The sequence below is a fragment of the Leucoraja erinacea genome, chromosome 33, assembly GCF_028641065.1.
Source record: "Leucoraja erinacea ecotype New England chromosome 33, Leri_hhj_1, whole genome shotgun sequence".
Taxonomy (NCBI): Eukaryota; Metazoa; Chordata; class Chondrichthyes; order Rajiformes; family Rajidae; genus Leucoraja; species Leucoraja erinaceus.
This window is the reverse complement of record NC_073409.1, coordinates 17,626,320-17,643,490: the sequence shown is the minus strand read 5'-3', so window position 1 is coordinate 17,643,490 and position 17,171 is coordinate 17,626,320. Positions and strand designations below refer to the sequence as shown.

The following is a 17,171-nucleotide window of genomic DNA, read 5'->3' as shown; positions in this document are numbered from 1 at the left end:
TAAAAGTGAAGATAAGATGTGCCAGGGAGGAATTTAAACTCGAGGGAAAATGGAGACATTGACAAACCAACATCCAATGAAGTCAGCAAACATAGGAGGATAACAAATGAACAGAACCTCGTGTGAAGCAGATCTTTGGAGAAGTTCAATTGCAGAGATTTGAAGATAGGAGGCTAATTAGAAGATAATTTAAATAGTTGTGCCTGCAGGCAATGGGAAGGATGAGGGGTTCATCTGTGGATTGAAGTGGTAGTATTATGGTGGTTGACCGTGTTTCTGGCAGAGGATGTAGCTGGGTGTCATAGTTGCAAACATTTCAGTCCTGCCTGGGATAGGGGTGAGATTCAGTGCTAGAAGAACTGCATTTGTAATTGAAACCCAAGACAATGGTTTCATATTAAGCAATGTTTTACTGGATGGAATTTTGACATTTATGGAATAAATGTACTCTTTCCCCGAGACCCAACTAAGGTTAAGAAAATCAAAGGCTGCTAAAATATCAAGGATAACCAGGAAGGATTATGCACTAACCATAAGCAACGCCATATGTTATTTGAGACTTAGATGAAGACTTCAAGTATTTAGGAGGCAATCGTTTAATGCAGTACTGACGTAATTCTGCATTATCAGAGAGAGAAAATCTTCCAACCAAGATAGGTAATTAAACCTTCTTTAGATCTCTGAACTGTGTATCCTGAGCAATTCCCCTTCCAAAACTAGCACCATGAAAATAAAATTCCCTGAAAATACATGTTCTACAATGTAGCATCTGTGACAAAGTCAGCTCTTATTGCCAAGTCCTAAACATCTTGTTTGTGAGCAACCTTGTTGAACTGCTGCTGTGCTGTGGAGAAGTATTTTTTGTACAGGAAGGATTCTATTTAGATCCAGCAGCAAGAAAACAAGTGACATATTTCCATGTCTGGATATTGTGGTGGTGGGGGATAGAGGAGGGGTTGGGTTTGATGCCCCCATTTCCTTTGAAATTATCCCCAAGTGTTGAGTTGAGTTGGTTTGGAAAAGACTTTGCAAGTCGCTCCATTGTATTTTTTGCGAATTAATATATGGCTGCATCAGGCAACCAGCAGCAGAGTTGGTGGATGTTCAGGTTGATGGGTGGGGTGCCCTTAATAGTAAACATTCATCATCTTGTTGACTGTTGGTTTCTGGATAGTTAAGAAGTCATTGGGGAATCAGGACGTTATTCACTCCAAACATGGTATTTCAGTGCTTAGCTCTGTTCAAAGAAGAAACTTAAGTTTTTGGTGCAGACTAACAAAGGTAATCACGTTGAATATCAAGCCGTGTAGGTTATAGTCCCTCTTATCGGAGATGGTCATTGCTTGTGTGCTGCCAATGCTTCCAGCTATTAAACAGCCATATCTAAATTCCATTTAAGTCCTGCTACATGCGGTAATGCAACCAGCATCTAATCACTGGCATTCTGCTCGAGCGACCCATTGATACAAGTGCTGTGTTTACTGCAAGAGCAACTAATTTAAAAAAAACTTTGAAGACAGTCCAAAGCATTTCACCAGTATTATGAATACCAACTTGGTCCAAGATTCAGATTTGGCTATTGAATGGTGGGCAACATTGCTGACACTTGGGCATTGGAAGAATTCCAACAAACAATCTTGGTGCACAATGCATTACTTTTGCCAAGCCTCCCACCTTCAACTTTATGACGAGAAATTCTAGAGGACCAGTGTGGCTAAGTGCAATTCACGCCTGTGCATTCTCAGCAACTGGAAAATCAGGCCATGACGACTGGCCGAGGATTATATTTTGAAAAGCAGAAATCACACAAGATGCAGCACTTTTTCCTATTATAAATGTTGTGTCCCTACTAAGATCAAGCAGATTATTGCAAGTACACTGCAGTGCCCTGCTATGTATTTGCGTCACACAACAGCTGATGTACCGATAATTTAATCTGCGAGTCACTGGTATTGCTAAATTTATTTGAAGGAAATAGGAAAACATATCCTCCTAGGGTAGCACAATGGTAGAGCAGGTTTGTAGGTTAATTGGTTTGGTTAAAAAAAATTGGTGTGTGGGTGTGTGTGGAATCACTGGTCAGCGTGGACTCGGTGGGCTTGTTTATCACATTGTATCTCTAAGCTACAAATGACTGCTCATTATGGAACAAGATTTTAAATTCATTTTCTCTCCCAGCAAATGCAAGTTATTGCATTTCATGCAGGGAAGCTTTTAGCAACATATTCACAGACATATGGAAATGTCTTTAAATAGACCTGTGTGTGAAAAAAAATGGTGCTATAGTTAATGCTGGATTAAAGATAGCTTTGCCAAATGAGGAAGAAAGGCAGATAAATGCCAGTTTACTGGTTATAACATTTGATTATAACTATTGATTCCATAATGTCATAACATTATCTGATGATTATATTGACATTTATTACTGTATGTTAGTTAACTTTATCTTGCTCCTTTTTGCGCTATTACTGCTTTTCAGCCGCAAATGTTGCTGCTATTGTTTCATGGGCATTTACTGCACTCTGTATCTCACTTGGTGGCCAATCTTAGTGGAAACACAAGGAACGGCAGATACAGGAATCTTGAGTAAAATGTAAAGTGTTGGAGTAAATCAGCAGATCAGGCAGCATCGCTGGAGGGCATTAATGAAGGATCTGAAGAAGGGTTCAGATCTGAATCGTCACCTATCCATGTCCTCCAGAGATACTGCCTGACTGGCTGAGTTGTTCCAGCACTGTGTGTTTTGGCCAATGTTAATGCATGATCTCACTGTTGACAGGCTATTAAACAGTTGGTTGCACCCTGCCCAAATACCTTTTATGGTTATAGCTGTTTTGCAACTGATTTGGCAAATACTTAAGGAACAACATTTTCCCTATCTCCCTAATGCAGATCTGAAACAAGGAGTGCCACTCTGGGGCAATTACTCTTAAGAGTTTAATAGATTAGCCTCTGCATGCAGTACAATATTATCAGTCCTCAAATAGTTGGAGTGATCGTCGCAACTAAACCAAAATTTAACAGCTGCACATCAAATAGATTTTGCAATATCCTTTCATGATCCCCAGAAAACAAAGGTATCAGTAACAAAAAATAACACGCTGAACAGTTGAATCAAGATCTCAAGTAGTCAAATATTGCCAATCCTAGGATTATGGGTTTTAAGCTACACATGGTTATCTGACACCATGGCAAATCACAGCAAACTTCTCCTCTGTCTGACATTTAAGTACAAATGTGCTCAGGTTATGAAATAACTAAAAACGGGCAACTTTAAATAAAGAGCTTTTGGTAATTCAAAAGACAACCAAACCGCTTTAGGAATGGAGTCATATACAAAGGTATTTTATGTATATTCTCCATTACACGTGCCACAACAACGTTTATCAATGGCCTTGGTTTTAAAGTATGGGATTAAAGGGATTAGTGTCTCCTACTATTGAATTTTTAGACAGCCATGTTCAATTGTGAATATTTCTAACCCATGGTAAGAGTCTAGTCCAGGGTATGCAGAGGATCCTGAATTTGTCTAATATTGCTGCTTTCTGCCACAATCACAACAAATTACAATTTCAACTCTGCCAAAATTTATGACAGATGGTAAAAATATAAAAGTCCAATTAGACTGAATTGCTAGGAAATAATTCTACACTAACATTTAACTTTAACAAAGAGCTCAGACAAACATGACAGATACAAATAAATGCAATAGTCAAGTAAAATATACAAACTATATCAAGTGCATTTTGTTGTTGGCAGTCAGTTAAACCAATATACACCCTTACTCTCTCATGATTGTGCTTCAAACACTAATGTAGAAGAATGACCACAAGGAAACTTACCAGTGTGTCCCAACTTGGGTTTGACTCGCGAGTCAACTTTGAAGGCAAGCTGAATGGGCCTGCAGACCATGGTGCTGGCACAGACGGTTCCAAGGTACTGCATTAGGAGATCTCCAGTATTCTCTTCATGCTGCAAATCAGGGAAACAAATGTTAATTAAACTTGCAGTATGCAATTTGTAGCAATCTCACATTTGTTTTAATATTCTGTTCATTCCTCTAGGAGGATGCCAAGCATCTTGTTTTTAAAAGGAGAACCTGATTATTATCCATTAATCATGACCACATTCATTAGGTTCAAAGAGGGAACACGATACCATTTAATTCTATACAATAAATGTTGTTTGAAAAAAAAACAAGCCTATTGTGCTATGGAACGCACAGCTGGAGAGCAATGGAGGAAGAAAGGCAATGTGTGATTTGGTAGCACCTCCCTGTTCACAAGTTTGAAGGCTGTAAATTAAAGACTAAGCAAGGTAGAATATGCCATTTAATATATCTGAGGAAAGATAGATTGGATAGGTGAGATAATGGGACAAGATTGCAAAGCAAGGGTCTAGACAGGAAAGGTAGCACAAAATGAAGTTTGGAACAAAAAGAGACAAACATTCATGAACTTTGACTACTTCAACACTGATGAGAATGAGTAAAAGACATTTGTGTAATAACAAAACAGGCAAAGGGGCTTAAAATGGAGCGAGTCCTCATAACACAAACGTCCTGGTGCACACAGTTCAAGCAGCACCAAAACACAAAAAACAAGCCTACAAGAAGGATTTAGGACTTAAGAAATAAGAAGTTCCATTTGTATCTGACCAATGTAATCAAGGCATTCCTTGGTGCCTTTGATTTTATCAGCATAATTTGCTAAGATCACCAAAAAGCAACATTTTACACAAAAGCTGAAATTTATTTTATGTGAAATTTCCATTTTTTTTTTAATGAATACGAATACTGATACAAAATAGTGCAAGGGGATGGTACTAACACAAGAAAGCAGCAATACCCGTGTTAGTCCGATACGAGACCTTACCTAGATATAAAGGAAAAATATCCATAGTTCCTCTAAAAAAACTGGGTACAATGAGTGATTGCAAATTGAAGGAAAACACATTCCATCAGCATGAATAAAATAAATAAGTAGAGATTTAGACAAAGTGATCAATATTAAGAATGAATGAAATGGAAGGCGAAGGGAAAGAGAAGGGTGGCCAAAACAAGTGCATTAAAAATAGATAACGACAGCAAAACCATATCAGGACTGAGGTTTTGCTGAGAATGTACATGTAAACATATTCTGTTCCGAGAAATCATTCATTTACATGAACCACGGTGCAAGTTCTAAAGTTATTGGGATGATCATATCAAAACCTAGACCCAGATTAGCCTTAAACATTCAAGGAAGAGGATATCCTAATTTTCATTACTTTTCCTGAATTTACAAAGTGGAAAATAATGGTTTTAGGTCAATGGGACAACAATTTGTAGAGCAAGCTGTGTTAAGATTGAATAGAAGTATCAAATGACTGATTTCCAAAATAAATATCCAATGGCATCAAAATGAGTCAATGGGAAGTGAATGCGCTTCACCATATTTTAATCCATTGTGCGTTCAAACTGTTTGCCTTTTAACAAGTTATTTTAATCACTTGCGTTTTAAATTTATTAAATATCTTCCCTTAAATTCCAAGCCACACAGGTTACATTTTCAAACTCCAGAGTTGATGTTCCAAGTATTAACCAAAATAGCTACAAGTTATTGTAAAATAGTCCATCCATTAGCAATGCAACGTTTGTTAATATCTCAATAGAAGTTCTCTACTTCACAATAAATTCCACCAATAAAAATGATTAAATGTGTTCTAACACAAAACTATTGCTGAAACAAAAGATTGAAACCATTATCCCGACTTCCCCCAAATAAATGAGCCTTGACAGCAGAGACAACTCATATTTTTTGTCTTCGTAATTAGGAAGGGGAAGGTCAAGGATGGACAAGATTATGGGTTTTGATGTGACAAAGGATTTTCGATTCGGAAAGTTGGTTTTGTTTATCATTCCACTGATGTGAACTGACCTGCTCAGCATTTCCAGCCTTTTCTGTTTGTATTTCACATTCCAGAAGATTACGAGCTTCGCATGTAATTTAGATATTACATTCCAGATTTAATTGACAACATTGTTACTTTTTGAAGGACATTACTGTGTGCAAAACGGCAGCCACATGATGGTGATTTTATATCATAACTTAACACGAGAGAATTTATTTCATCTGTGAATTAGATTCAGATTCAGATTCAATTTTAATTGTCATTGTCAGTGTACAGTACAGAGACAACGAAATGCATTTAGCATCTCCCTTGAAGAGCGACATAGCAAACGATTTGAATAAAAAATAATAATAAGTAGAATGTAGGCTGTGTGCAATGTCAATTTTTCCCAGAAAGTTTTTGAATTTTTGAAGTGCAACTTCCCCTAATAAAAGGCAGATAATTTCACCAAAAATCTGCAGGACAGCTGCAAGCAAATTATACAGATCACAATCAATCATACGGTTGCCATTAAGCTTGATTGTGCGTGTGTATAGACACACAAAATCCGCCCCACCCATGATCCAAGTACAGGATGGTGTCTAAAACATAGCGAATCTTGTGTGCTAACACAGTGGGGTCTATTATCGTACACTGCGCCTAATATATAGCAGGGTTGTCACTGAATTGCATGCCCGAAAAGAATTTCACTCTACTTGGGTATACACGACAATAAAGCACCATTGATAAAATGACAAGCAACTCACCAATTCGTGTCCACTGCGACCCTGGTACAGGAAAAACACATTTCCCCGCTGACCGACATGTTGCTGCAGTCCTTCCCACTCTGTGGAGCTGAGTTGCAACAAGTCTGCCACCTGCTTATCTTTACAGTGCACCCAAGCCTCTGCCGTGCCATCCTCCACAATAATCCTGCAACAAAATGGTTCATAATATTAACCCAATCATCAGGACAAACACACCTTCCAATCTGGTGCAAATCTGCGCACTATGCCTACAACATGTGGTATAAATTGAACATTTTCTCCCACAATTGCCATGGCTGTTAACGACCGGCAAATAAAGCAAGTCACAGAGTGATACAGTGTTGGGCCGAAGGGCCTGTTTCCACTTGCCCCCACTAGCCAACATGTTCCAGCTACACTAGTCCCACCTGCATGCATTTGGTCCATTTCCCTCCAAACCTGTCCTAACTGCTTCTTAAATGTTGGGGTAGTCAACAGGTACTTTCTTCATGATTTTGGTTTTGAAAAGAGGAAGGGATTGATGCTTCCAAGGTAAAAGGAATTAAAGTAAAAGCTATTGGCAGAGTTTTACTGTGGTATCAAGGACTGTACACTTACAAGTTAGCTTCAACAAGATTCAGGGCAGGGGCAAGAATGAGGACTTCAGCAGAGTCCCTGACAGGCTCCAAATAAAAGCACTTAATTTCACCTTAAATACTGCGCATTTATAGACACTACCCCAGAACAAGACAGAAGCCTTGAAGCATTGGAACCTATATAGGAGTTATTGCAGGAATAATAAGTTACATTCAATAAATTAAATTAGGAGAAATCTATACTTAACGACTTAATAGCCAAAAGTGAAAATTGTGACTATTCAAAGTCCCTTGTAGAGTTAAGAAATGACAATGCACGTGTCAGCCTCAAAGAATATCATTGACGACTTACTAATGGAACAGTGTCAAGAGTGAGGTTGGCATTAAATGCAATCAAGATGGACAGAAGGATTGCATGGACTTAAGAGTCATATGGCATGGAAAGAGACCCTTCAGCACAACTTGTCCATGCGGACCAAGATGGCCTATCCAAGCTTGTCCCATCTGCCAGAATTTGGCCCATAACCCTCCAAACCTTTCCTATCCATGTATCTTATTCCATAATGTCTTAAGAGAAAATAAGTGCTGGAGAAAGAGAACGAGGGAGACTTCTGAAGAGGATTTTGCAATTATAACCTTTACACTATCTGGGGTGAAAGCACCCACTAATGTCAACAAACATGACTGATGAGCTCTTCAGTCATTCACAAAGTTGAGGAGGAAGTAGATACCATAGAATTAAATTTGATGAATGATGTAATAATTATACGGAGCAAATTAATGTTGCTGGTCAAAGCTCAAAGTTAAATCAATAAAAACTAACACCAATGTACAATTCCAATGGGCCTCTTCATCAGTTTTCCTATTATGTTCCAGCAACATGCGTGAAGGGATGGATCACAGATGCTGGCACGTTCAACAATACCCATACAAACGCAAAATCCTTGCTTCAATACCTGCTTGTACAAAGCCAATTTGTGTTACAAAATAAAGACGTTCTGCAGTGTTGCCAGTAAATGCAGAGGACAATGATGGTTTGTTGAAGGAAAGTGCAATGAAATAGCAACCGTTCAGAAGCATTTCTGTGTATTTTCCATTTCAGCATCTTATTTTTGTACAGGGTCTCAATTATATGAATCTATGCATTCATTTTTAAAGTAATTGGTTTAAATACTTTCACTGTTCATTACACTTTGTATATTCTCTTCATTTAGCCACATCTATTAAAAATACACCATAAGTGACTTGCATCCCAAATCAAATGGAGACAGTCGAAAAGTTGTTTTCAAATTTTTATTAAGAAACGCAAGCTGTTGAGATCGACGAAGCACAGAAAGTAAGGCAAAAGAACAATAAATCCAAAGAAGTCCAGAGTCACTGTTGTCCACATGGCTTTTACATCCTAAAAACCATTGGAGGGTGAAGATTGAAAGTCAGTGCTCCACGAGCAAGTCTAAAGTGCTCAAATAAAGAGGGATAATGTCTTACGAGTGAAGATTGGAAGCAGCAATCACAAGTGCCGAGGGGTCCTCACTGAAGCAAGTGTCAGGGAAAATACTCTCTTTAAGATAGGCAAACCTGGTAAAGAGCATTGTCAAAAGGAGCAGGAAGGCATACAGGATAAAAAAATAAAACCAGATATCACAGAAAAGAAATGTAATTCTATAGCTACAATATTTTGTACAGAGATTTTTGATAGACACAAAATAGATACGTGGTAAGGAAATGCAGATGCTGGTTAATGAAGTAGGATCCCGACCCAAAACATCACCCATCCTTTTGCTGCAGAGGTGCTGCCCGACCCGCTGAGTTACTCCAGCACTTAGTCTATAAGCTACAAAAGATGCATTGTTTTCCCAATCCAATGTGTGGCAATGGAATTAATATTGCGAATATTTTTGTGGCATAAAACAGAGAGCCAGTCTGTCTAAACGTAATTTGTACGTGTGTTCCAATATTAGGCTTCCATTGCTGATTGGGTAAAGCAATAATCACACTGAACTAATCTTCTGGTTTTGGTTACTTTACAATCATTCGAAAAGTGCTATGTGTGTAAACTGGAGTGTTCGGAAGCAGAAAATTGTGGGCCCACTAAAGCCTATTCCAGGTTTTGAAAGATAATGCCAATCTCCTGTGACTTGCACAACACATCGGTGGCTCAACAGGCCCTGAAGCAGAGAATGAACTCATGGTGCTCATTTTAAAATCAGCTTGATGCTTACTTTGTATTAGCATGAAATACACCGACTGCAGACGGGCAGGGTTCAGAACTTCTCGTACACCTTCCCTAAACAAAGAAACCAAATGACAATTGGTTAGTAAATGCATTAACTAGTGCAATTATTGATCAAAGCATCGGTTGATTACCCCGACTCCCAATTTGACTTTTCAATTTTAAATCCCCAGCCTATTATTTTTAACATGTTTAAGAAGATGCTGAAAAATCTAACGTAGACAAAATGCTGGAGAAACTCAGCGGGTGCAGCAGCATCTATGGAGCGAAGGAAATAGACAACGTTTCGGGCCGAAACCCTTCTTAAGACTCGGCCTACCTATTTTTTGTCTACCTATTATTTTTTAACATAATCCTTTGTCGTAGAAATATTTGTATTCATATGCTTTATGCTGTTGGAAATATCTCTAGGTAGTTACTTTTATTTCCACACCGGTATGATCACAGAATCATACAGTAGCAATGTTACAAAATTTTGAGATTTAAAAAATCAAGTCTGCAATTTATCCCATCAGATAAAGCATAACAATAAGTTTAATTTGACACCAAATTCACTTTCATATCTCAAGTATTAAAAAAGTTATGACCATTTCATACTCGGAAATTAGCATCTTGTTCCCTATTGATTTTCAATGGACATTACAAAAAAGCTGTGATCTTGGATAATCAAAAGCCCATTTCTTAAGGAAAGATTAACATTTTTAAATAGCCTAAGTGTCCAAAGATTATTCACAAATAATTCACAATATAACATGATTTTTATATCTAATTTACATTAATTTATAGGCCAAATGGAAGGAATTTAGTGTTCAATTGCTGTAAATAAATACCCATTTAAATCGGCTTTCTAGTGGGTTCATGTGGAACGCGCTGGTTTAGAACGTTGACATAGCGCTGGATTAGTGCCCTCAAATGCCGAGAAAAATACTGCGGGATATAAAAAGCCCAAAATGAGCTACTCGCTATAGATAACTTGATATATAGGGTTATATATATGCCCCATTTAATGTAAAAATAAGGTACATACCTTTAATTGTTTGCTCTATAAAACCCTGGGGCTGCGAGAGGTTGCGGAATGAAACAGTAATTTTAAAACTATTAGAACTATATTATCGAGGCCTATAAAACTAATAATACCTTTTGCGACCGGGTCTTGCAGCGATTTTTCGTTAATGATTTACTAGGCTGAACATGTGCGATTAGTACAGGCTAGTAAAAATCGCGTTTTAAACCCGCCCCCTCCAAACAGCGCCAAAATCGCGGCCATGGCTGAGGGCAGATTCCCAATGACGATTCAGGTAGGTTTTGTAACATACCTACATACAGCATGGAAACAGGTCCAATTTGTCCATTCCGACCAAGATGATCCATCTACAGTCTCATTTGCCCACGTTTGACCCATATCCCTCCAAACCTTTCCCATCCACAACCTGTCGAAATGCCTTACATGCTGTTATAGTGCTTGCCTCAACTACCTCCTCTGGTAACTTGTTCCATCTTCACATCACCCTCCGTATGAAAATGTTGCCCCTTGGGTTTCGATTAAATCTTTTCCTTCTCACGTTAAACCTATGTCCTCTAGTTCTTGATCATTTGGAGGATCATTGGGGGATCTTTAAGAACCCCAAATTAACTTCGAATTTGGAGGATACTGGCATGGTTAAATCTGGTATTGAACCGAACAACATTGAAGGGAAACCTTCCCAGTGTAAGATGTGTTAAGCATTTAAACATTTAAGCATTTAAACTGTGTGAGTAAACCTGGCATTTATTTTTGGTTGAGAGCAATTGTGCATTTTCAACTTCAAATAGTGTCTGGTGTCCAAGCAATGGTCCTACCTATTCAAAAATAAAAAACGAGAACAAACCTGTTTATAAATACTGCTGCAACGACTGCACACCCACTGTAGTTTCATCCATTGAAGGTTAACCACATGGCAGCAAACAGTGCCCTGTCGGCAGCTCTCCTTCCCAGAGATTAAATCTCCAAGATAGACATGGGGCCGATCTGTAATCAGTGTACTTCTCGATGAACTGGAAGCAGATCAAGAAATAAAATCATTGGTTTAAGATAAAAATCAAACTAAACGTCATTAGCCCCGAAACTTAACCAGTTACTTCCCCAAACATCACCACCAATGCTGATTAATCACATTTTTTCTGACCATTTATAAGTTTAGAGATACAGCTTAGAAACGGGTCCTCTGACCCACCAAGTCCACACCGACCCATTCGCACTAGGTCTATGCTACCCCACAGGGATACAGGGAAAACATGCAAACTCCATACAGACAGCATCCGAGGTTAGAATAAAACCCAAGTCTCTGGCACTGTGAGGAAGCAGCTCTACCACTGCACCACTTCCTAAATCTGACTTTGCACTTAACTTATTTTCACCCAGTTTAACATTAAAATGGCTTTTAATCTTTAGTTTCTGGTCCCAAGTTGAAAAGAATGTATAATAAGATCATAAAAGGTTGTTTCTAAGAATTCTATGTGCAGTCTGTGTTACACTTTTAAAAGTAATAACTTAAATCTTCTCAAGTAGCAATGTTTTATAAAATAATTATTGGAGGAAGTAAAATAGCACGGAACAGTTGACGGAAGGAGCTGCAGATACTGATTTAAACCAGATATCAGACACAAAATGCTGGAGTAACTCAGCGGGGCAAGCAGCATCTCTGAAGTGGAGGAATAGGTGCCGTTTCAGGTCGAGACCTGTCCACCAGCCTGAAGAAGGGTCTCAACCCGAAACATCACCCATTCCTTCTATCCAGAGATGCTGCCTGTCACGCTGAATTACTCCAGCATTTTGTGCCTATCTTCGAGGAATAGTCGACTATCGTTATGATGTACAGGCTCTTCAACATTGAGCTTTCACACAAACTAAACAAAATGAAAAATCAAACTAACCTTTTAGCCTCCGACGAAGAAAACGCAAGGACTGAAACACTACTCCGAGGCACGAATTTGCAGTACACATTGTTGTGCCTGAAACACAATTTGAACAATTAAACTGAGATGGTAATTTCATTGAAAAATGTTTTTGCAAGGTTACAGTCTGAACTAAGTTAAGGTGACTCAGACTTTACAATTGCATTTGATATCAGTCTTTTAAAAGTATAGTTGGATACAGAGGGCAGGATGCTATGCATCAACATTCAAAGAAAAAATATTTCTCAATAATAATGCAGAAGATACCAGAAACATTCAGTGGGTAGGTTATCTATGAAGAAATGAACAGTCGGTAAACAATATTAATCTGAAGTCTGAGTCTGAAGAAGGGTCTCGACCCGAAATATCACCCATTCCTTCTAACCAGAGCCGCTGCCTGTCCCGCTGAGTTTACTCCAGTATTTTATGTCTATCTTCAGTGTAAACCAGCATCCGCACTTCCTTCCTACACGTTAATCCACCCTACCTTTCCCGTGCCACTGACTCAAAAATGTTTTCATTATTCTGTCAAACCTGCAACTATTTTGTTTTAGTGTTCCTTTTAATTCATTCAGAAAGGCCCCTGGAGGGCTGTATGAAGCACCTCTCAATACCGGATTCCCGTCGAATTGATAAAATTAAAACCATGACATTCTGGCAACAGGCACAATTCCCATGTGAAATTAATTTGGATTGAGTGCGAGACTAGTTACTTCAGTAAAAAACAAAAATTATGAATCTGACAAAGGTTAACTGAAATATTGTCTAAATGGTCAAACGTTAGGATTCAATGGAGTTATTTGGCAACACAAATCCAATAACCACTTGACCCTACAGATTGGTACAAAATGGTCAACACAAATGAAATGTCAGCTTTTCATCTCAATGGGTCGGTATTACATAAACGTAGCAAGGATTCGGTATAGATCCATGAAAAAATGGTTTCAATTATGAGCACCGTACCTCACACGGAACATGGGGGACGTAGAACACATTCTCCAAATTTATACTGGAGCTAAGAGGGTTAAATGATAAAGACTGGTGGCATCAATTTGGGTTGCATCCTCGAGTGTAAATAAGTTAATAAATGATTTCATTCCGGTATTTGAGATGGTACAGAGACTCAACAATTGGTAATTAGTGTCCAAGGCAGATAACCATGCAAGATAATACTCAATCTTAAAATTTGGGCTGAAGCCACATAACTACATTTGTCTTCATAGGCGATTGGAAATCAAGAGTTACCTTGCAAAACAGGTGGGATAATTACCATACTTATGATTGGTTAATAAAGTTAAAGTAAGAATGTCATGGGAGGTGGAGCTGTGATATGTATGGTTTGGGTGACAGGGTGGTGCAGTGGGGGAGTTGCTGCCTTACAACATCAGAGACCTGGGATCGATCCTGACCCATGGGTGCTGTCTGTACGCAGTTTTAAGTTCTCCCCGTGACAGCATGGGGTTTCCCCGGGAGCTCCAGTTTCCTCCCACACTCCAAAGATGTATAGGTTTGCAGGTTAATTGGCTTGGTAAAATTGTCCCTAGTGCGTGTAGGATAATCTTAGTATGTGTGGGGATCGCTGGTTGGAACGGACTCGGTGGCCAAAGGGCCTGTTTTTATGTTGCGTCTCTAAACTAAACAAAGTCAACATGGTACAAGAGTGACAAAGCAGATTCAAAAGGCTACTTTTTGTTCCTCAATAGAAAACTAACCTGGATGTAATTCTCTCTAAATTATAGAATGCCACAATGGTTCCAGGCAAGATCCCAATGGTATAGGTTAATTGCGAGAGGTCGACATAGACATCCAAGGCTATGGTTCTATCCTGAACATGACCAATGGTGAACTTCAGACCCCAGTCACCAGGAACCAATACACCTGTCGATAAGCAAGAGGCAAGGAATGTTAAATAAAACAAAACCCACTCACTGGGAGATATTGCAAGAAATTGACCTCATTCAACTTGTGCCCAGACAAACATCAAGAGAGCACAAAAAAGTTAAATTGTCCACACAAAAACAACTCTTTCTGAAGAAGGGTCCCGGCCGACAAAACCTCTATGTTCCTTCAGGGTTGCTATCTAATCCAACTATCTATGTTCTCCAGGGTTGCTGTCTAATTCACTGCATTACTCCACCACTTAGTGACTTTAAAAAAAACCCCTATGCTTAATCTAGAACCGCTTCAGGGCCAAGTCTTCAAAGTCTGAGGAAGGGTCTCGACCTGAAACATCACCTATTCCTTTTCACCAGAGATGCTGTCTGACCCGCTGAGTTACTCCAGCTTTTTTTGTCTGCTTCAGAGCATCTTCCATGGTCAACCTTATTTGTGACTGAGATAAGAAATTCTGGCAAAACTCCTGCTATTATCCAACATTGCTATAATATTACAGCATTTGACTAGGGGCACTAATTTCAGAATTACAGGCAACGTACTTCGCTGGTATAGCTTACAATTTTACCGTACTCTTACCTTTTGTATTGATATCAGTTATAAAAGATGGAAAGTTGGGCCTTCTTTTGGATTCAAAGCACATTCTTTCCAATATAATTCCCGTGAAAGAGACAAGCGATGCTGAGAAACTGGTAGATAATCCAAATATAAGACTCCAATTGAGGACATCACAAAATGTGCTTTCCTAAAACAAAGCCAAATTTCTCCTTTTTTGGATTTTACAATATGTTAGAATTAATCTAAAGTATTTGTCTGTTAAACTTAGAAAAAATAAGTTCAAAGAGAAATATGGTGAACAATATAATTTAATGACGGAAATGTCTAATGCCTAAATACTTCATAGGATTCCCACACCATTTGATGCCCAGTGTTCCTACTAAAAGCGCACACACAGGGAAAGCATGGTATTGAGCTCAAAAACACACCAAAAAAGGTGCATAATCCAAAGCCTTTATTTTACGTAGAGTTTGAACTTGCAATTGCAAAATGGCTATTTGGATTCTGAAATTCACTACAGTTGAGAGGACCATAAACGAGACATTGTAAATCAGGAGATGGAGGATAGAAAAATAATCAAAAGAGCAGGGAAAGGGGTATTTTCATTTTTTCATTTATACGCTTACCTGCCAGAGAGTACGTCTTGAACAGTTCTTGGATGAGGAATTTCTGAGGCCAATTTTTCAAAGTAAGCAAATGTATTTGTTTGTTTTTTGGAAAGCTGCAATTCAAATAATTTTACCAGTAAGCAAAAGCTTTCATGAATACTATCATTTTACGACAATGATACTTTAAAAACATGTGCCAAGGTCCATTAAATAATGCAATATATAAAAATCTTGATGGCACTGGGCCTATATTCGCTGGAGTTTAGAAGAACGAGGGAGGACCTAATTGAAATGCACAGAATAGCGAAAGGCTTGGATGGAGTGGATTTGAAAAGGATGTTTCCACTAGTGGGAGAGTCTAGGACTAGAGGTAATAGCCTCAGAATTAAAGGACGTTCTTAGGAAGGAGATGGAGGAATTTATTTTGTCAGAGGGTGGTGAATCTGTGGAATTCGTTGCCAGATAAGGCTGTGGAGGCAAAGTCAGTGGATATATTTAAGGCAGAGATAGATAGATTCTTGATTAGTACAGGTGTCATAGGTTATCGGGAGAAGGCAGAAGAATGGGGTTAAGAGGGAGAGACAGATCAGCCATGATTGAATGGCGGAGTAGAACGATGGGCCGAATGGCCTAATTTTACTCCTATCACTTATGAAACTAGTGACAATGAAACCCATGTTATTACTGACAGAATAATAACATACATAATAATCTAATGGATCTTTTATTTACCAATGTTAAACTATCTTCCCTCGCTTACTTTCAATGTCTGTCATAGTGTGTCATTGAGGTGAAATCTTAAACCATCAAACTGCACAACACAGCATATATTACATATAATGGCAATCTTCCTATTCTCCATAGCTCATTAGCAAGACAACATAATGTACAATGGGAAACAGATATCTTTGATTCACTTTTGAGTTCTATAATATCAGCTTACTGGGGATTGGCGTAAATCAGAGAACGTGGAAATATACTGGAACTTCCAGTCAGGTTGAACAACAAGGCAGCGAGGGCAATTCATGCTCTGTAGAGTCTTCAATGGAATGGAGGAAGAGTGCTGTTCAAAAACAGATGCTCCCTGAATAAGTAAAATAAAATAAGAGCATGTTAATCACCTTCGAGAGGAAATTACACAAAATCAAGTTGCTCGAGCATTTACCGCTGCGGAGTAGGTATCATGATGAAATTCCTGTGGGCCAGGTCTTGCTTGCAGGGACTTGCAATCCCCAGTCGCAAGCATCAATGTATCTGAGCAGGGACGTGGAGAACAACATTGTTTGCCTGAATCATCTTGGATCCCAGCAATGAGGCTTGTGGACCAGCTGAGCCATGAGTTCAAGAAGCTATGCCTCAAAGCTCCTTCAAATTCATTGTCCCCAGTTCTACTATCAGTCATTGGGCATTTTACACAAAATTAAAAAGCATAAGTAAATGTTTTTAAAAAATCTAGACTTCTAAAAATGAATGTAAACAAACATGTTAAATTAAATCTAAAACCCCTACAAATAAATTACAAAAAGATGAAAGTACTTTGTTCCTTCCCCTCGGCACCACAATCCTGATGGAATTTGATGAGGTTCGGGATTCTGCCCCAGGTTTAATCCAGTGTGAGGAAATGTTGCCGTGTAAATACTGTCAATGTCAGCACGATTACATTCTACTTGCTGGCTCCATAGAGGTGTGTTAATGAAAAAGCATATCTTTTATTCACCAATTTTATAACTTT

At 38.6% G+C, this 17,171-nt stretch overlaps 1 protein-coding gene across 1 annotated transcript in view; it reads right to left on the bottom strand.

Moving 5' to 3' along the window:
* ctc1 (CTS telomere maintenance complex component 1) overlaps nt 1–17,171 on the bottom strand; it is a 68,546-nt gene that overhangs the window by 11,345 nt on the left and 40,030 nt on the right. The window contains exons 15-23 of the mRNA XM_055661477.1: nt 16,383–16,523; nt 15,458–15,552; nt 14,853–14,962; nt 14,093–14,258; nt 12,360–12,437; nt 11,315–11,480; nt 9,436–9,500; nt 6,639–6,804; nt 3,843–3,972 (exon numbers count right to left, since the gene is read on the bottom strand). Of these exons, the coding sequence (XP_055517452.1) occupies nt 3,843–3,972; nt 6,639–6,804; nt 9,436–9,500; nt 11,315–11,480; nt 12,360–12,437; nt 14,093–14,258; nt 14,853–14,962; nt 15,458–15,552; nt 16,383–16,523 (1,117 nt within the window). The remainder of the gene's footprint in view (nt 1–3,842; nt 3,973–6,638; nt 6,805–9,435; nt 9,501–11,314; nt 11,481–12,359; nt 12,438–14,092; nt 14,259–14,852; nt 14,963–15,457; nt 15,553–16,382; nt 16,524–17,171) is intronic.